The sequence below is a fragment of the Brassica rapa genome, chromosome A02 (genome assembly GCF_000309985.2).
Source record: "Brassica rapa cultivar Chiifu-401-42 chromosome A02, CAAS_Brap_v3.01, whole genome shotgun sequence".
Classification (NCBI taxonomy): domain Eukaryota; kingdom Viridiplantae; phylum Streptophyta; class Magnoliopsida; order Brassicales; family Brassicaceae; genus Brassica; species Brassica rapa.
The window spans coordinates 27892499-27914133 of record NC_024796.2 but is presented as its reverse complement, the minus strand read 5'-3'; the positions used below and the strand labels follow the sequence as shown (position 1 = coordinate 27914133).

General features: G+C 33.7%; 1 protein-coding gene and 1 long non-coding RNA gene across 3 annotated transcripts; one reads left to right on the top strand and one right to left on the bottom strand.

Annotated features, from left to right (window-relative positions):
• The first annotated feature begins 6849 nt into the window (after positions 1 to 6849).
• LOC103854597 (nardilysin-like) lies at positions 6850 to 17062 on the top strand. 2 transcript variants are annotated; one of them, XM_009131534.3, is made up of 18 exons: positions 6850 to 7792; positions 7877 to 8302; positions 8353 to 8465; positions 8540 to 8613; positions 8700 to 8909; positions 8982 to 9236; positions 9316 to 9491; positions 9566 to 9746; positions 9817 to 9966; positions 10034 to 10377; positions 10449 to 10601; positions 10675 to 10857; positions 10926 to 11002; positions 15949 to 16063; positions 16129 to 16244; positions 16331 to 16472; positions 16547 to 16641; positions 16723 to 17062. In XM_009131534.3, exons 2-18 carry the CDS (start codon positions 7877 to 7879, stop codon positions 16856 to 16858), a joined length of 2946 nt encoding a protein of 981 aa, XP_009129782.2. In that variant the 5' UTR covers positions 6850 to 7792; the 3' UTR covers positions 16859 to 17062. The 2 variants fall into 2 exon arrangements, with proteins under 2 accessions (XP_009129782.2, XP_018512071.1); XM_018656555.2 differs by lacking the exon at positions 6850 to 7792 and having other exon boundaries at positions 8058 to 8302; positions 8402 to 8465.
• LOC103854595 lies at positions 16802 to 21575 on the bottom strand. Its single transcript, XR_004455237.1, has 2 exons — positions 21486 to 21575; positions 16802 to 20181 (listed from the first exon to the last, which is right to left on the bottom strand). It is a non-coding gene; the product is annotated as an uncharacterized LOC103854595 (long non-coding RNA).
• Positions 21576 to 21635: the final 60 nt, after the last annotated feature.

Here is a 21635-nt window from a genome sequence, read left to right as displayed (position 1 = left end):
TTTCAGTTTCTCTTCTTCGCAAGCAAAACCAAAGCAGTTCGGTTCTGTTTTTGCTCTTGACGTAATCTACTGATTTTGCATTAATACTGAATCAATCTCTCTCGTTTCATCATCTAGTTTCTAAGGAAAGAAGAAAAGAAAAGTTTTTTGTTAGTTTTGCATTCTGACTTGGATCAACGATCCTTTAGCTTTTACTCTTTATGTGTTTTCTGGTTAGATATGTGTATACTTTGTTTTAATGATCGTTTTCAATTCAACAGGACGCCAAGGAACATCTTTCTGTATTGGCTTCGTCTCTACCAGACATAATGGTAACAAACTAACTCTTTTGTAGTCATGTTCTTTAAGTTCATCTTGAGAGGGAAGTGTGAGTCTTTTAAGTGATGTTTTAGTCTTCTTGTGTTGATAATTTTACAGGGTTGAGGTCGACAGTCAATCCTCTCTATGTTTAATTTCATGTTCATGTATGTTTCAAGTTTATGTTATATTATGCGATCTGTTCTGTTAGCTGTTCTGTTTTATTAAAAAGTTATGTGATCTTTCTGTTTTATTAAAAAGTTGTTAGCTGTTTGTGTTTGCTGTTTCTGTTAGCTGCTCTGTTTAATGTATGTTTCAAGTTTACTATGTGAGCTTTCTGTTTTATTAAAAAGTTATATGTGAAATGTTAAGTGAAATGTTATATTTGTTTCTGTGCGGTTACGAGACAAAGAAGTCACAAGCCTTGGTCTCGGTTATGCGAGCAAGAGAGGTCACGAGATGGTGTCGTTACTCAAGAGAAGTCACGAGAGTTATGTCGGATTAGCTAGAGAGGTCACAGGAGTTGTTGTTGGATTTGCAAGAGAGGTCATGAGATGGTGGTGTTTATGCGTGCCTGAGATGGTTTTGTATAAAGAAGACAAAGAGTGTTTGTGTTTTTTGTGTCACGAGATGGTGTTTGTCAAACTCATTGTATCAAGTCATCAAAACTCATATCTCTCTTGCTCTATATAAATCATCTCATTGCTCATATCAAGTCATCAAAACTCATATCAAGTCATCAAAATTCATCTCTCTTTTTCTAATCTCCTTGATCACCACAAACCCTTTCTACAAAACGCAAAACGCAAAACACAAACCGTACCCCTTCTACAAACCCTTTCTACAAAACACAAACCCTTTTTAAAACAGTCCCGATTAAGAATATAAATTCTATGGCTTCTTCTTCTCATAACACTTTTGAGGGAGTAGATGATGAAAGTTTTGATAATTATTTTGATCAATATTTTGATTAATATTTTGATCAAACAATGGAGAATTTGACCATTAATTATGGTGATCAAGAAGTCGAAAGAAATAGAAGAAAAAAAGAGTTCATATCGCAAGAAAGCGTGAAAAAGGCGAGGGAGACAACTACTGAACTCTGATGTTTTTCCAAATTATTCTCGATTATTGTACTAGTCTTTATTTTTATGTTTTTTTCAAAAAAAATCTATATTTTAAATGTTATCTTTTAATATGTTTAAATTAATAAATAAATTTTATCTTTAAAAAAAAAAAAATTTCTTAAGAACCCCTAATTAAGAAACTCCCATTGGACCGCTCCAAATGGGAGTTTCTTAACTATGGTTCTTAACTCCACTTAAGTACAATTAAAATATTAAATAATCACTAAGAAACACACTTAAGGATCAAGGGATAAACATGCTCTAATGCTAGAAACAATGTATGTCACATCAAAATGAGTTATGTTCGATCCTCCCTGGTTCAACAAACAGTTTTCAGCAATTCTTTTCATTTTAACTTTGTACCCTCAGTTACGCTAGGACCAGGGGCGGATCTAGAAATATATTTTATATGGAGCACAAATATATATTTTATTTAAAATAATTTGACAGTTTTATGAAATTATAAAATATAATATTTTTACAGTAAATATTTTAACTAATTAAATATTCGTTATTTTCCGAAATTGTTTACAAAAGTTAGAAAGTTTATTTTTAAAAGATATATCATTTTAAGCTTTCAATACATTTTATATGAGTTAATAATAGCAAATTATAAACTCTTAGATAATTAATTGTATCACTGAATAGTTAATTAAATATAATACTATATTTATTATCAGATTTTAATGTTTTTAATATGTATAAACCAGAAAATATTTATTTTCTAGAAATAGAAGGAGTACAAAATAAGTAATTGGAAATTCAAAATTGATATTTACAGTGCAAAGCTGAACAAATTAGACACATAAAACTACTTTAATAAAATTTAAGAAACAAACGAGAAAAGTTGAAATATGAAATTAAATATTTGAGAAAGAAAGAGTAACTGCACACGCTAAATTTGACAACAACAAATAAATAAGATAAAAGATGGGTGAAAAATATGGTCAAGCGTGAAGTGTGTGGCACCATTTACCTCATTTAACCAAATATGCTAGTTTTAATTACTCAAAATTATGTTACAAACAAAATTTAAAAAATTTAGTATGGGGCACGTGCCCCACCTTCTATACAACTAGATCCGCCCCTGGCTAGGACTGGTTCTGCACTGACGCTTATTGAACCTAATGTAGCCGAAGCTACGCACAAGACATACACGAAGGCCCGGTTGAGAGAACCATAACTGGCAGAGGAAGGTGTTGATTACATAAATTCCCACAAAGCTGATCGTAAGAACTGGCTCGTTGTTCCACCACTATTTTTGGCTTCTTGATCACGTACACTAATGGAAGGATTTGTAGAGTTGGTCACCACACCTTAGCAAACTGATATTTACAGGCAATTCTTAATTATTTATATATAAAGTATAAACCATTCCTATATAATAAATTCATCTTTAGTTATATATACAAAAAATCGATATAATAGGTATAAGAATGTCAAAAAATATAAGGGAATAAAAATGTCTGATAATATAATATTTTTTAAAGTTTCTAAAATTCGAAGCTGCATATAGACATTTTCTCAAAAGTCAAAAACAGAACATTACAATATTAATAAGTAAGTTTCTAGAAATAGCAATCAAGACTTATGATAAAAAATAAAGTGTCCGGTATTGAGGAAAAAGCTAGACGATAAAAATTATGATCATAAAAATAAAGGAAAATTGGAAAAAACGATACTTTCAACTCATATTTATCTCTATAAAACTTTATCTACATCTTTTGTCATATTAAGATTTTAATTTCCGTAAATACCATTATACCCTCAAATTAATCTCAATTATATTTTATTAATTATATTTAGATATTTCAATTAGATTTCTTAATGTAATTTTATAAAATAAAAAAGCTAGAATTGATAACAGGTAAATACCAATCCGTAGACCTAATTACCTTCTTATCTTCTCCACCTATCTCCTTCCTCTCTTCAATGGTGATTCACTGTTCTTCATTGGCTAAAACTCATAATCTTCTTTTCAATTTCTTTTTCTCGTTTTACCCTAATTTGTTCTTCACTTTATTCCTCATTTCCTCCCTACCTTCAACATGTATCAATGGCGATTTAGGGTAAGTGGAGAATCCTTGTTTCTTCATTTCATTGAAAATCATTAATATTTTCGTTTTTAATCTCATTTTTGTCTTACTCCTCTTTGTTTTTAGACACAATAAAAAAAGGTAATTTACGTGAAGCTTCGAAAAGAGGAACCAAGATGGTAAGATCCAGATTTTGCATAAACATGGTTCTTTTATGTCTTAATGAACACTGATGCATCAAATTTTCCTCTTACCAGAAAGAAATGCAGTAAACAGAATGAGTCAAAACAAATATCTAGAAAATCTAAAGTTGTGCCTGATTCAGATGCCAATGTCGAGTTACTAGCATCAATACAAGTATGTATAATCATTCTAGCATAATATATATATTGTATGTTTGTATTCATGGAATCTTCACTTTTCGGTTTATGCTCTTGTTTGTAAAAGAAATGTGAAGGGGAGAATAACCAGACAAGCATGATTGAAAAGTTCAATCCTAATGAAGATGCAACACTGAAGAGTGTTATAATGAGAATCAGTCTCCTTCTTTAAGTAAAGAACTGATGATGCAACGGTCTTTTGTTCAACGTGGATCCGCCCAGTTGACAAAGTTCTCAGACTCGGTAGCTGCCAGAGATGCATCTTATTTTCCTATAGCAAATCAATGGTGGTTTAATAACAAAAGATGGTAATGGGTCACCGCATTTTTCTGGTTAAACCCAAAGATTTAATAAAAGAAAAAGAATCCACTGGTAAGAACATCTTAACCAGAGGCGTGTCTACAGTGTATTGAAAAAGACATTCGCTTCAGGCCTCCGATTAATATGACTGTTTTTAGGGCCCCAAAATTTAAAATAATTTATAATATAGTGGTTTAGACTTATTTTTAAAAAAAACATTTCTACGAAAATTAATTAATTCACTTTTTGAATTTATGTATTTTTTTCTATATGACATAATATAACATATTTACGTTATAAACTTATTCTTTTACAGACTTGTGTATTTGGTGAAAATAATATATCATATTAGAAAATTATTTTCATTACGGTTGTAAATAAATTTATTTTTAAAACTTGTCTTAAGCCCCTAAAACTCTTCGCACGACACTGATCTTAACCATAACTGTCTTAGATTTGCAGTGAAACTTTTGTGGGCTAATCAATTTCTTTTTTTCTTTGCCATGTGTTAGGGTGACAGTGAAAAAAACAGAGAGAATAAACATCTCATGCCATTAACTACTGCAGGAAGAAACTTAGATGTAATGCTTAAAGAACATGAAAGACACATTCTGATAGCTGTTTGAAAGGATAAGAAGACTAATAGGGACAGACTCGAGCGTCTCTTGCTGCAAATGGCATCACACAAGAATCTTTTAGGAATAATCAGAAGGAAAAAAAAGTTTGAGGTTTCACAACTTAGAGTCAGTTGATCTTTTGGTGAAGGCTTGTGTAAAGGTGAAAGCTAAAATTGTGAAATGAAGAAATCAACAGAGGGAAAGAAGAAAGAAACTTCAACCACCATTAAATCCAAGAAACTTTAATGTTAACTTTTTGGTATTCTCATCTGATTTGCAATTGTTGCTTAGAGATTTAATTTTGAAAAGATATTGATAATCAAGAACATGATTACTGATCTCAAACCCTGAAAATGAGCCAATGAAAACCTCTATTATGATTACGATATGTTAAATTTCTTAAGCGATTTGTTTATACTCTTCTGGGCTGTCCTACCAAAATAGAGAAAATGTCGCTAGACTCTATACACTTGATTTAACATAGATTATAATCATGCCGTATTGATAGAGAGAAGAAATGATTATGTCGACGAAGAAGAGATAAACACAAAGAACGAAAAGAAAAATATGTGGGAGGAGGAGAAAAACGTGCGAGCAAATATTCTATGAGAGATTTAGGGTAGATTTAGTTTAGATTTATAAAACATTTTTAATCGAATATGGAAGTTTCCATACTTTCTGGATTTGCCTAGAATATATATTCTAGCTAACACATATCACAGTAGAGTAGATGAGAAACATATTCTTTTTTTAAGCGCCACATAAGATAAAAGGCATAACATGTTATGGCACAAAATATAGATAAAGTATATTACTGTGTTGTGGCTATATATCGTTATCAACCTGTAGGTATACTGTAGACTTCTTTCTTGATTATAACGTTTTGAAATACTGTGTTAGAATATATATAAGAAATACTAGTTTATGTTATATATCCATGATATATCTATGTATAAAACTTAGTATCCGATTTTTAGACTAAGTAGATGACCAGAATAAATATTCTAATTGTAGATAAAAAATAAAATAAAATATGATTCTACTTTTTTTATAAAGAAAAATTTAAACATATATATTGTCATACTTATGTTTTTAATAGTTTTCATATTTTTAAAATATTTTTAAAATTTAATTTATTATTTTTTCCATAAAAAAAGGTAAATTATGTTTTTTTAAAAAATTTCAGAATTGTTCAAAATATCATAAGTTCTAGTATGACAAATAAAAATTCAAACTGTTCTATTTTTCTAAATATGTTGATAAAAATATACTAGTATTGTGAAGTTTCTAAAGAGATAATTTCGCTGATCGTCAATAAAAATTTGTTAAGATATCTGTCTCCGTTATAAGGAATGAAATTATTTTACAGAATCAATAAATTATATGTTTCTCAACGTAATTGGGTAACGTAAATGGTCCCGATAAACTGTGTAGTTGCCGACACATGAGCCACTTATTAGACAAGAGTAAATTATTATTTTTTGGGAACTAGTGTGTGGCCACACATTCATTTTCGACCGTTTCCTCTCTGCATGTAACCCACTTGTCAAGCAAAGGAGAGAATTTTAAGAATATTGGATAAAAGACAATTCTAATTTTTTTTTTTAAACAATGGTAAGTAAATGTGATTTACAGACGTTTAGGAACATATTTGAAAATTAATCTCATTGTTACTATATACTCCGAAACAAGAACCGTGTGCTTTAAATGCCTCTTCAATATTGTATATCTATTTACCATTAATAAACATATCTCTCTTCATACGAAGTGATATTAAAAAATGGTATGTAAAAGTGATTTAGATGTTTAGGTAAAGATTTGAAAACTAATTTAATTCTTAACATATTCTTCGAAATAGAACCGTGTGCAATGCCTCTTCAATATTTTATATTTACTTACCATTAAAAAACATAAATTTATTTTATTAATAATGGTAACATTTGAATATTAGGTAAGAGTTGAATGCATGACACGCGGAGAATTAACTAATTGTTAATAGAATATCTTAGAACATTAATTACCCCTTGACCTAATCTAATCCCTCACCTTTCTTCTTTATAAAACGCCCCACTTCTTCCCCACTTATTTTTCATATCAAAATATATCATGAAGCGTTTTCTTCAAACTTCCTCTCTTTTCATCCTCCTCTTTAGATTGTTTTGTTCATCATATCTCGTATTAGAGTTCTATCTTTTATCGTTCTCATCATGTTCTATAGAATATTATTCTTTAATATCTCTGTCTTAGGTTATATCTGTGAATTGCAATCTTTTGTTTTAATTTTGATGGGAAATCTCAGATCCAGTATTCTGGAAATTGGTTTGTTATTTATCGATCATGGATTAAGTGTTCCAGTGATTGGTTTTTTATTAAACCTATATTTGATTCAAGCTTATAATGTTATAAGCTTACAAAATTAATGCATTCGTGCTTTTAATTATGTCTATAAATATGAGATATTTTTACCCCCTTTTTTTTTCTGAATCTTCCATCATTTTAGTGTAATTTAGCATTTCTTATTGACAATAGTATATAATTTAGATTTGTTTAGCTCAGTCTAACATTCGATTAAAATCTTATTTCCGTTTGTTATTTGCAGATACCGGATACATGCCTTTAATTGCTTAAAAGCTTAGAAAATGTTTTAAGCTCATTCTGGAATCATAATTGTTTTAAAGTTTGCAAAATTTGTTAAGCTCGTTCTGAATTCAAACAAAACATTAGTTTTTTCATTTCAAAAATTAATGTGAGAAACCATTTACTATATAGGGAAACATTTTCAAAAAAAAAAGAAACATTTGATTTAGTATGCGATTTTAATGTCTATAGCATAGATTAACTTTCTCATTTAGTATGCGCTTTTGATTTTTTTTTTTCCGTATTGTCCCGGTTGGTTCTTACTTAAATTGTTCTTATTATTTATTTCGCTCTCCCAATTTTTCCCCTTTTCGTCTGGACCTCTCTTTCTAGGGTTACTTGATTCAGTGAAGAGATTTCTCCATTCTGCGTTTTGTCCGTCGATTGACCTTCACAGTGTAAGTATTTCTCTATATCTTTTAGATTTCGACTCTCTTTCCTATCTATCGATTCATCTTATCTGTTTTTTTTTTCTTTGATAGATGGGTTTCCTTTACAAGTTGCGCTTTCTGAGGAAGAGGAAGTATCAAGAGTTTGAACAAAACAATTGGATGGACTATCCTCCTGATGATTATTATGAAGATTTGCAAGATCATTACGATGATTCCGATTCTGATTATTACGATGCTCAGCTTGTCCAGTACGATGACGAGGAAGATGGCAATCACGATGAAGATAATGATGAAGAGAATGATGCCTATATAATCCGTCCTGACAAGAGCCAGAAGGTTTACAAGTCTATTGTTCTTAGAAATGGACTCACCGTTCTGCTCATATCGGACTCTTCTGCTATGAGCTCAACTGCTGCTATGACTGTTAGATTTGGGAGTATTAATGACCCTCCAGATATGATGGGAATTGCTCATTTGATTGAGCACATGTTGTCAAGGGGATCAACTGAAAATGATGTGAGTTTGTTTTGTTTAATAAATATTGAATCCTTTTTTTTGTGTTTCAGTTTCAAAGTTTTGTGATGATGAATGGTGAACGAGTTTTTGCTATCACAGATATGGAACACTCGGGTTTCTCTTTTGAGATCGGTACGCCAAATTTTCAGGCTGGTTTGAAGAGGTTAGTTATTTGCTTTATTTAAGTTTCTTCATCGTTTAATTTCTATAGTTAATTCTTCTTATTTTGTATTTTAGGTTTGCTAAAAGTTTCATTTCCCCTCCCATGGACGTTGAAGACATAAAAAGCGAGATTAACACCATCAATCAAGGTACATTATAAATCTATTTTCAGTCTTGTTTTTTTTTCTTTTTCATCAACTAATGCTTTACTTTTTGTGTGTCTATATTTTACTAGAGTGGTTAGGTTGGAAATTTAGAGATGAAGCTCGTTTGGAACAGCTGTTTGCCCATACAACTCACGTGGATCACCCTTTTCATCGATTCACTATGGGCAACAAACGTTCTTTGTCAAATCATGAACCGAAAAGTATTCGTGATGCTGCCCTGGAGCTATATGTTAAGCACTTTGTAGCTTCTTGCATGAAGCTTGTCGTTATTGGTGCAGGTATAAACCTTTCTACTTGATTTTTCCTCTCTTCTAAACTATGTTATCTAACCTTTGTTTTTATTTTTATAGATCCTGTAGATAAACTTGAAAGATGGGTCAGGAAATACTTTTCAGAACTTCCAAGAGGTCAAGAGATTAACTTAGCATTTCCAGAGTATGATACACATCGGTGGAAGCATAGCTTGTGGAAGCATGGCGTTTCATATTTTCTTGAGTCCTTGGAGGGTTCTCAAAGTATGAAGATTAGTTGGATCCTTCCTCCTGTGTCTAGGACACATGTTAATAAAAGGCCAGAGATGTTTATACTACGACTTTTATGTGACGGTTAGTTTCTTTGAATCATTTTATTCTTTTTGGGACTTAACCAATTGAATAGTTTCTTAATGTTTTTTTTTTTTGGCAGAGAGTCAGGGTTCCCTTTCCTCTTTCTTCAAGTCGAAGCTATGGATAACATCGCTTCATGTTTGGTCGGGTCATGAATCAAAGTTTTCTGATGTTGATAGTTCTTCCTATTGCTCTACATTAGCAGGTCAACTTTTTGTGATCTCCATGGATATCACAGATCGCGGCTGGGAACATGTATGTATATTGTCTACCGTTAATAATGCATTTATTACATGCTTTTAACACACTTTTGTTGTTTTAAATTGCAGAAATATGATATGGTATCGTATGTGTACCAGTACCTTAATCTTTTGAAATCTATGGATCCTCCTCCATCTCTTCCATCACTCATTGAAGAGTTCAGATCTTCAATGAATATGAGGTTTCAGTGCTTGGATTTTGATAGCAACCAGCTTTGTGATCCTTCCCAGTTTTCTCTGGCTCTTGCAGGTGTTTGTCAATAATTCAGAACTATTCTTTTTTGTTATTCATCTTCTGATTTTGCTTCTTTTTTTTCCAGTTAATATGCTCAAGTTTCCTGTTTCACATGCGATCTCTCTTGATTTTGGCTATGACTTTGGTGATTTCGAAGACATCAAGGAAATGCTTCGTAATTTCAGTACGAAAAATATGAGGATTGACTTTCTTTCAAAAGCTTTCACAGAAAAAGGTATTTTAGTCTGTTCACTTGTTTTAGTGCTTATTTTGTGTACTGATTTTGTTTTTATATAAATTAGGGGAAAGAGAACCATTTTTCTCTTTCACATTCAAAGAAGAGAATGTTCCCCATTCTTACTTGCAACGATGGGAGATTCCTGAAGAAACAGATCCTGGGCTACACTTGCCATTCAGGAATGAATTGATGCCAACGACCTCTCTATTGGAAGTTCTTGAAGAGGAAATTGTGGGGAGTTCTTTTAAAAGCATTGCTGACAAATGTTTCTACAAAGAGAACAAGGGCGTATTGGGTAAAGCTTCGCTAAACATTTACTTGGATCCTGGTCAAGGTGTTATACCACACATGATAACCAGAATCTACTTCGAGATCATCAAAGTTGAGCTTAGCTCTCTTTTATTTAAGGTAAACCTGTTTCTTCTTTTCCTCTTCTGTCTCTTTTTCTAGTTATAGTAACTGTTATATATGTTACTTAGGCCGGAGAAGGGTACATTTCCACTGCATTATCGATTGGAGATGACAACACCATTGTGTTGGAACTCTATGGCCATCCTCAAAGGTTTAAATACCTTGTTGCTTCTATCTGGGATAAATTTAAATCGTTTGAGCCTACTCCTGATTGCTTTCAGGTATCTTTTGAGCCTCACCAATACCGCTATAGTTTCAAAACCATTTTGTCTCATTTTTTTTATCCTATTTCAGATTATCACTGAGAGAATGAAGAGAGATTTCTACGTTAATTCTCGTGATCTGATTCATCATGCACATTGCCTCTTATCTGAGGCTGTTTTCCTAGTACCTTTTACCATGGAAGATAAGTATGGAGTCATGAAGTATATTACTTTTGACAACCTCAGGCGCCTCCTACCTGCCATGCGATCTGAGGTAAAAATTTTAAAGTATTTTTATCCTTTCAAGTTTGACACTTCATTTTTTTTTTTTTTTTTTTGCAGGCACGAGTTGTTGCTGTTTTTTCTGGAAGTGTGTCTAAAGAAGACTGCAAACAAATTACAAATTTGTTTCAACCCTTTGGAGTATAATGAATATAATGTAGAATTGTGTGTCCTTTATTCATTCACCAAGAGGTGTTTATATACAACATCTTTAGCATAACCTAGCTAGGAAAAGGAAATACATAGATCGTCTAAATCCCAACAATATAGGAAACTTTATATTTATCCTAATCCCAATACTCCCCCTCAAGTTGGCAATGACGGTGTCCGAATGCCTAACTTGGACAATAAGTAATCAAATGTAGGCGTAGGTAATGCCTTGGTGAGGAGATCCGCAGGTTGATGCTTAGTAGAGATATGTTCTGTCGTGAGAAGCTTGGATTGAACAGCATCACGTACTGTATGACAGTCATTCTCAACGTGTTTTGTCCTTTCATGGAAGACAGGGTTCTTGGCGATGTAAATGGCCGATTGACTGTCACAAAACATACGCATTGGTTGAGGATGAGAGAAACCAAATTGAGCCAACAGGCGTTTAAGCCACTTTAGCTCACACGTAGTATCAGCCATAGACCGGTATTCTGCTTCAGCAGATGAACGCGAGACAGTACGCTGCTTCTTTGTCTTCCAAGAGACAAGAGAATCACCGAGGAGAACCACATAGGCACTCAATGACCGGCGTGTAATAGGACAGGCAGACCAATCAGCATCGCAGTAAGCAGTAAGCTGCAAATCACACGAAGAGGATAGCATAATACCCTGGTCCGGAGTCCCTTTCAAGTAACGTACAACCCTCAAGGCCGCCAGCCAATGATCTTCGCGAGGCCTTTGCATAAACTGAGAAAGGAGATGAACAATATAACTTAGCTCAGGCCGAGTAAACGTCAAATAGATGAGACGACCAACTAGGCGTCTATATTTGCCGGGATCAGTAAGCCACGGGCTTTTAGACAATGGAAGCTTGTGATTAAGCTCCGTAGGGACAGGAGATGGTTTAGCACCGAGGAGACCACATTCTGCAACAATGTCTAAAGCATATTTTCTCTGTGACACAAAAATACCCTCAGGTCCTCTAGCAACTTCGAGACCAAGGAAGTACTTGATTTTTCCCAAATCTTTCATCTTAAAGTGCTTGTTAAGGTAGGTTTTAAACCGCTGAATCGTAGAAATATCGTTGCCTGCAATAATGAAGTCATCGACATAGACGAGTATGTGAAGACATATATTTCCTTGGATAAGTGAGAAAAGAGAATAGTCTTCATAACTCTGAGTAAAACCAAAGGCAAGAAGTGTAGTACTGAGCTTTGAAAACCAACACCTAGGAGATTGTTTCAAACCATAGAGTGATTTGCGAAGCCTGCAGACTTTGGATGGATCAGAAGATCGGAAGCCTGGTGGTAATTCCATGTAGATTTCCTCCTCTAAGTCCCCATGTAAAAATGCATTGTGAACATCCATCTGATGTACCTCCCAACGCTTTGCTGCTGCTAACTTAAGTAGAAAACGAACAGTATTCATCTTTGCGACAGGAGCAAATGTATCTTTGTAGTCTCGACCTTCCTTTTGTCTATTTCCATGCGCCACCAGTCGAGCTTTGGGTCGCTCTATTGTACCATCAGCTCGATATTTGTTGGAATAAAGCCATTGGCAGCTAATGGCCTTCTTCCCCGGGGGTAAAGTAGTGACGTCCCAAGTATGATTGTCTTCTAAGGCAGTGACCTCGGTTTTCATAGCACCTTTGAAGCGTTCATCAAGGATAGCTTCATTAAAGGTTGCAGGAACATAATCCGAGGTGATCTGAGCAAGAAAAGCCTGATGTTTCTCTGAAAAAACAGAGGAAGACAAGTAGTCAGCGATAGGATACAGTGTCTTACCTGAGACCGGTGGAAGAGAACTCTGATCAGAAGAAGATAGAACGTGAGAGGGGTTTGTAGATTCTGTAGTATGAGCAACAAAATTTTTGAGTAGAATGGACGGCTTTTTAGCACGATGACCACGACCAAGTACTTCCAATAGACCTGGAGATTTAGTGTGGTCAGGCTGTTCTGATTCTGACGTTGATGTCGTAGGTAACACAGCCTGAGTCGGAGATGTAGTTGGAGACAAAGGCAGTGGATCAGAAGGTATAGAAGTAGGAGACGTCGATGAAGGTAGAGTCTCAGTAGTAGGAGAAGCGTTTGTAGGATTTTGAGTTGTTGTAGATGGAATGGACGAGTCTGTTGGCACAAGAGAGGGAATAGGTGGCGATGCTGGCGTGCTCCCCCTAGATGTCACCGTCGGGAGTAGCCAATCGTCTATTACGTCCTCTTGCATAACTGGTGGTGTAACATACTCTGTATCAGGAAGCCCTGGAAACTTGTCTTCGAAGAAAAGAACATCGCGGCTTATGAAGAATTCATTTGTTTCTGGATCATAGAGTCTCCATGCTTTCTTGCCAAAGGGGTAACCAACAAACAAACACTTGCGACTCCTAGCCCCAAATTTATCTTTATCTCGCGCACGCCTATGTGCATATGCAAGACATCCAAAAACGCGAAGTTGATCAAAGACTGGAGGTTTACCGTGAAGCACTTCATATGGCGTTTTGCCATCTAAAACTTTTGTAGGAGTACGGTTAATAAGATGAGCAGCTGCTAAAATACTTTCTCCCCAAAACGTGGAAGGAAGGTGTGCTTGGAAGAGGCAAGCACGAGCCACATTAAGTATATGCATGTGTTTCCGTTCCACACGAGCATTTTGTTGTGGTGTATCAATGCAAGAAGTTTGATGTACAATCCCCTGCTCCTGAAAATATTTCCGAAGGACTGTAAACTCTGTTCCATTATCCGTGCGAATCATTCGAACGGGACGTCCGAATTGCCTTTCCGACATGGCACAAAAGTTCTTAAGTAAAGTAGCAACTTCTGATTTTTCAAGCATCAAATACGTCCATACTGCGCGAGAGAAATCATCAACGATGGTAAGAAAGTATACGGCACCACATGATGCTGGTGTGCGATATGGTCCCCAAACATCACAATGAATAAGTTCAAACGGTGCAGAAGCTTTATTAAGGCTATCGGGAAAAACCCGTCGAGTTTGCTTAGCTTGAAAACAAATATCACATTGACTAGAATCAGAAAAATCTATAATAAGGGATTTAAAAGCCGGTAATGAAGATAGAATTTTGTATGACGGATGCCCAAGACGACGATGCCACAGAACTGAAGAATCTGAAGACTTTGTAGCCCCATGAACTCGTGCAACTTTGACTCCCGTAAAGTAGTACACCCCCTCACGTTCTTCACCTGCTCCAATCAGAGTCCTCGAAAAACGGTCCTGTAAAACACATAATGTATCAGTAAATATCGCGATACACCCCGTTTGCTTTAATAATTTGGAAACACTGATGAGAGTGCAATGAAAGTCGGGCACGTATAGGACATCATGCAACATGTAATCTTTGCTAAGTCGCAAAGTTCCCTGTTTAGTGGCCGGAGAGTTACGACCATTAGGGCATAGAACTGATGAAGTAGCTATGTCATGTACGTCATGTAGTAGGGCGAGATCGCCGGTCATGTGGTGCGATGCACCTGTGTCAATAATAACGTCAGTGAGTGTAGTTTTACCAGACAAACGTTCGGACGAGAGGTTGCTCTGCTGGTTTTGTAGAAGCGTGATCAAAGAAGCAATCTGATCAGCATTGATAGAAGTTGATGCATGAGTTGCATTTGCTCGACCGCGTCCGCCACGGCCTCTGTTTGAGTTGGAACGTCCTCCACGTCCACCACGAGTACCCGAGGTAGAGTTGTTTTGTCTCTCAAGATACCATTCGGGAAACCCATGTACTAGAAAGCACTCAGAAATATCATGCCCTGGCCTGCCACAATGTGTGCACGTACGAGCTGGATCCCTAGAGCGCGAAGGTGTAGAGTTATTGACCGACAACGACAGATCCTTTGAGGTCTCGTTTTTAGCAGAGAAGCCTAAAGCATCGGTTCGTTGTTCTGTAGATCGAGTTGTGATCATGTTCTGCTCCTCACGAACTACTCTGGAGTAGACTAGGTTAAGATCAGGTAAAGGATCCTCGTCTGTGATCCGTGACCTAATAGACATAAAGCGTGAGTCATCTAGCCCGAAGAGGAACTTGTGAACTCGAGCATCTTCTTTGTCTTTTTCAATATCAGCAGCCGCAGCACAGGTACACGTACGTATGGTTTTGAGATTCTGGAGTTCCTCCCATAGTTTCGTGAGCCTGCCGTAGTATTCCAGAACTGATTGTCCATCCTGCTTGCAGTTAGTAATAGCATCCTGGAGTTGATGAACTCTAGTCCCATTCTTGACAGAGAAACGCAGTCTCAAAGATTCCCATAGTTTATGAGCATCCGGTACGTGTGCCACCGTCGAACGAACTTTTGAATCAATCGACGTACGAATCCATCCGACGATCATTGAATTTGCTGCCAGCCACCGTGCTAAATCAGGACTATCCTCCGATGGTTTTGATATTGTTCCATCAATAAAGCCAAGTTTCTGCTTAGCTTGTAAAGAATTCCGAAGCTCTGTCGACCACTCCTGGTAATTTTCATGAGTGAGAAGAACAGATGTGATAAGAACCCCGGGGTTATAGGATGGATGGAGGTGATAAGGAGATAGCTCCGGAGGAACGCCTGTAGTTGCGGAAGTAGGAGTAGTAGTAATAGACATCTAGAACGATGAATTTAGAAGTAGAAGAAGAATTAGATCAAACGTTGATGAGTTTGATTTAGAAGAAATTTTGGTAAGATCTTAGCTCAGATCCCAGATCCTAATAAGTTAAACCCCTAATTAATATTAACCCTACCCGACCGGGTATATAGGTCGTAATTGACTCGCTCGACCGAGTATAACTGTCTTAAAAAGTTTCTGAGGAGGGGTATTAAGGGATATGTATCCCACATTGGAAAATCAATGGGACATTAAGTAATATATAAAGGGTTAGGGCCAATCCACTAATTGCCAATTGGTTTTAAGTTGGAAGCCCATAATAAACCCGATTCTAACATGGAGATTTTAAAATCCAAAGGGTATTTCAGACTAAGAGAGTGTTACGTCAGGATTACTCTTATCAAGTCTTTGCCAACCCAAAAACAGAGACAGAAACAAATTGCTTGGCCAAGGTAAAATAAATTCCTATGTTTGTTTGATTTTGTTATTATTTTACTTATGAATTGTGTGTCAACAGGTTTATTTCCAAATGGTGTGTGATGAAAAGTCCGAAGTCTACAATGCTGAAAACGTGACGGTATTTTTACATCTTCTAAAGGTTATGGTTACTGAGAAAGTATTTTTCGATCTGAGGTAAATTTACTGATTTGTGTCTATTTTTTTGATTTTCGGGTTTGCTAAGCTTCTCTTAAAGGCTATGGTTACTATGTTTTCTACAGGCTAACACAGGGGCTTGGTTATCGAGTAGGTTGTGATATATATAACCTAGGATTCTATATCTACGTTGTGTCTCCTGACCATAAGCCTAAAGATCTCCTGATAAAGCTATATGACTTTGTTGCAACCATTCCTGTCTATTTGGTAATTTTTATTTGAAATTTAAGTATTTTTTTATTGTTGAACCTTACTAATTTCTATCTTGACGTTGTTTGCAGGCTGGTGTTGATGATCAAACTTTTAAAAGTTTCAGGAGTGTAGTTAATTTCCCAGATGAGTCTGGTTTGTCTTATGACTTGGTTGATGATGACAGGTAAATTTTCCACCTTAATTACTTCTTATTCATATAAAAGTTAATGATAAAATTTATACTAATTTTGTGTTTATTAAGCAGTGGCATAAATGGTGATAATGTAGCCGGGTTGATATTGGAACGTATGGAGAAAGACGATGTGGTTCATCTATATGATCGCTTTTTTGTCAAAATGCCTTTTATTGTTGAAATATGCATTGGAAGGACATTTGATTAGCTCCATATGATGAACCAAAATTTTATTTATGACATGTTGTGTCATCACCCTCCTTTAAGATTTACTTAAAACTTCGCTGAAAACCATGTTTATGTTTTCCTTATGCTATCACTTGTTGAATAATCATGATATTTGTTTTCTTTTTGTTATATGAACGTAATGTTAAGGAACCATGGTTCTATTTGGGATTTGGTCGTTGTCTTTTTCGTTATGAGCTCATGTAGCCTAATAGATTAGATTTCTTTTGTTAATGCAAATATTTTTGTTAATATTTTCATGACACAAATAATAGACGAGCAACTTTGTGAAAGTGAGACGTAATCCAATAGTTAAACGAGGCTAAATTCATCCAAGTTGATGACCAGACCTATTTCTCTAAATTCTCCAACATGTAAATTTTTATTGTGATATATCTGTATCTTATATGCAACTCTGGCTTTTGAACGATTATAGTCATTTTTGTTTTACTAAAATCCTCCAGGTTAGTTCTTTCAAATGTTTATAAGATTGCGCTATTGATTAAGTATTAAGCAAACAGAATAAAGAAGCACTATATCATGTAGGTCTTTTTGATGGCTTATGGATAGGATCATAATTTACGTTTCGTCATCAAATTAGGCTTATTTGGTCCAGCCTTACAATTATTTTTTCCTAAACAACTGTATTAAACTTCTATAGATAAAGCACAAATGGCAATGGCAACACCGATCAGTATACTCGTTTTATAACTATAACTTAGTATATGAGCTCAAAGATTTTAGAAAAAAAAACTACAATTTTGATGCTTGTAAAATATATAGATAGTATGATTAAATGCGATGAGTTGTGTGGATAGAGTGTAATATCATTGGAAGGTTGGAAACAAGTAGACGCATTCTTGCATCAAAGACACGCTACGTTGCCAATTTAATCAACACATTAATCCTATACAATAATACGTGTGAGAATGGCTTTATATGAAGAGATGTGCATGCATATACGAGCATATGAACAGGGGAATGTATATAAACAGATATTGTTAGTTGGCAGTGGCTCGGTGGCTCCAAGCAAACCACAAACCTTTTTATCCTGAAACTATCTTTTTCATTTTCGTTATTTTGTAATTCACATATATAATATCTTAAATTTATTTCAGATATATAGATATTACTCATTCATCAATGCTATTGTTTTTGTATGGATAAAGATGAACTCTATATCAACCACATCTAGTCATCTATATCGCTGCATATCATGTAACGTGCATCAATCAAAAAGTCATGTTGAGTTTCGAAATATTAACTTTTATGTGTAACCACCGATTGAATTATCAAATTTGAGAAAGATTAGCCTCTTCAAAACATAGTTTTATATATGGCCATATATGTATTGTGTGGTTAGATCTATTCAAAATGTTTTTTACTCGTTAGTACAAGTCTTCATATAATATTCTGGCCAGTCTGAAACTTTAAGATATAAACGAGAGTCATTCGCGCTGGGAAGGATTATTTACATTGCTTGGGTTCCCGGCAAAGAGGTGAAAACACCTTTTTTAAAAATTTTACCAAAAAAAAAATGAACTAGATACGAATCCGTCTTGGGTACTATTTTCTGAACGAAAATGATTTGTTTGGGTCGATTAGCACGAATTGACGTGGATTGCGATACTGACATGGCAAATAAATGTCATAATCAATTACAGACAATGTTTTTAAACCCCCACCGAACGACTTACCGGATCACTGGATCGACTGCGGATGAACTGCAGATTAATAAATAAATTAATTTTATTATATAATAATATTTTACTTATAAATATATAAAAACTAAAGTTTAATATTTTTTAAATGTTTTTAAAACATAAAATAATAGTTTGGATATGTATATATTTTATGTTTAAAAAGTATTTAAAATTACTAAATTTTAGTTTTTATATTTTTATTTTCCTTTGACATAAAAAGATATCAAAAAATTATTTAGACTATTTAAAAATTTTTGTAACAAAATAAGAGTTATGACATCTAAAAAATCAAGATATAATATTCATAAATATTTAAATAAGTGAACATAATCATTCATACTTTAAGCTTTTAAAAGAAAACAAATATATTTTGAATGAAGAAAATCAAAATAGAGATGAAAATTTTAAAAAGTTGGAACTTGAGATTGAAAATATTAATGTCTAATGTGAATGATAAATAAACTTCAAATTCAAAATAAACCAAAAATAAAAGATCATTGTAATAAATTGTCAATAACAGAAATAAATTAACATCAAATCATATCAGCTAATTTTGATTCTCTCTATCATTGTTCATTTCATTTTTTTTCTGGTGGCATAATGAAATCTTCATGAAAATCTAATAAAAATATAAAACTGAAAAAGGAAAACCTAACTTTTTATCTAAAAACTAAAAAAAAAAAAGTAAAAGTTATTTATTGATTTAATCGGTGGTTCAACCGGTATCAAGTTCTGAGTTTGAGTAGTTTTTTGCGGGTTTCTAAATTTTGGGTTTTTCACAAAACCCAAACCAGATTTTTTCTGGATCACCGGATTTACCGGTTCAACCGCGGGTTCGGGTCGAGTTTCAAAACACCGATTACAGAGAAGGAATTTAACAGAAACAGACCCATCGAATCATATGAATTCTATTTTATTTTATTTTCTTAGTTTTTATAGTATTCAAAACATTATAATATAATTGATAAAAGTATGAAAAACAGCCACTCACGTCACCCAATAACCAATTTAGATAGAGAAAATCACATTTTAAACACCGAAAGTGTAATTTTCTAGCACTTTAAATATTGAAGTTTTTTGACTATCACTTTAAATCTTCAAAGTTGCATTTTTATCATAATAAATCTTTAGAGATGTTTTTTTTTCATATACGACCGGTACTATTTATTTTATAGGTTAAAATAATAACGTGTCGGTTTCTTTTTTTTTAAATAAAAAAATAATAATACAAAAAAATCGAATGAGATTAGAAAAAAATTGTAAAAAAAAAAAAAAAAAAAATCTAAAAAATTCAAAAAAAATTAAAATTAAAATTTCAAACTTGAAAATAAAATAAGATCTAAAATTAAAATGTCAAATTTAAAAAAGAAAATAAAAATTAAAAAATTCTAAAAATTCTAAAATAAGTTCTAAAATTAAAACTTCAAACTTAAACCGAGCAATAAGTTAACCAAAATTCTGAACCAAACTAACCAAAATCCGAACCGATCAACAAAAGTATCACAAAGAGACAATGGTAAGTTTTGTTAATACAAACCTCCTAAAAGATGCGAAGTTGATGAATACATCCGCGGTTTTTAGAGCAACACAGGCTGCCTCAATGCTGTTGTATAAACAAAGGCTTTGAATGGAAAGAGCGGATCTAGCGTTGCGTATCTAGCGGATCAAGCGGATCGAGTGAAACAAGAGCGGATCGAGCAGATCTAGCAGTACAAGAGTGGATCAAGCGGATCTAGCGGTCTAAAACATATGTATGAATGGTGAAAGTGGATAAAAAATGGTTCAAAATACTGTATATATTTAAAATAATTTATATTATTATGTAATTTTATAATTCAAAGTATTTATTTTAAAAAAATAAGTTATATAAATTTTATTCAAAATATAATACAAATTATTTTAAACACACACACACACACACATATATATATATATATAGATTGAGTTGTAAAATAAAATTTATATCTAACTTTAAATGAATTAAAAATAATTATGTTTTTGATAAAGTAATATAATTAGAGTGGGCGTTTGGATACCCATTTAGATTCGGTTCTGTTCTACTCGAATTTCAAGTTTCCAGGTTAGAGATTTAAATTTCATTCGTATATTAATAAATTTTTGTTTGGATATTTCCGTGTTTCAATTTAGGTTTGGGTACCATCTAAATTATTCAAAAGTTTGCCGGTTTCGTACACGTAGATTTTAGAATTAAAAATAAAAACATAAATTAGAATAGAATTTTGAATACGAATATTTAATATATTATATAAGTTCTTATTTTGTGTAAGACTGATTTTTTCGACACTTATATGACTGAAACTAATTTAAATTTGCAATTTTACATAATTAAAAAAAAAAATTAAATTATACAGAGAAATCATGGCTCCCATCGAAGTGGATCCAGACTAGTTATATGTTAGCAGCCTACGTTATCGGCCCACATGTCGGTTGTCCGTCCCTAGTGAACCGACATATAAAACTTTTAAATCAAATAAATAAAATATCATAGAAAATAATATAATGAACTTAATATAAAACATAAAATTATGTAATAGATTTAGCTTATATAACAAAATTCTTACACAACTAGAATTTTATAATATTTTAGAATATAAATAAAACAAAAAATATAGATAGACCGCACAAAACACTTCAAATGAGGAGTGTTTATACTGTTCCTAGCGGATCTTCATATTTGCTCTTTAAATTAGACTGTTTGTGGATCAGAATTTTATATTATTATTTTGATAGTTGTACTCACACAATTATTTTGTTTTGGTGAATGGCAATTTGGGAGTGGATGCTCCACACAAGCTGGCGAACCACTTTTTGTTCAGCTTCCCATTCATAAAAAACAAGTTCAAAAACATATAGTAAAGTTTCTCTCAGATTCTATATAATACTTACGCGGCATGGACAGGGATAGCGATCTCCTCCTGTCCGAAGAAGAGCTTCTGAAACCCTTCAGAGCCAGGGTTGATGATTCCAGCAACAGAAGGCGTTTTTTTTTTTTTTTTTTTTTTTTACAGAAGGCGTTTCACGTCCTGTACAAGCAAA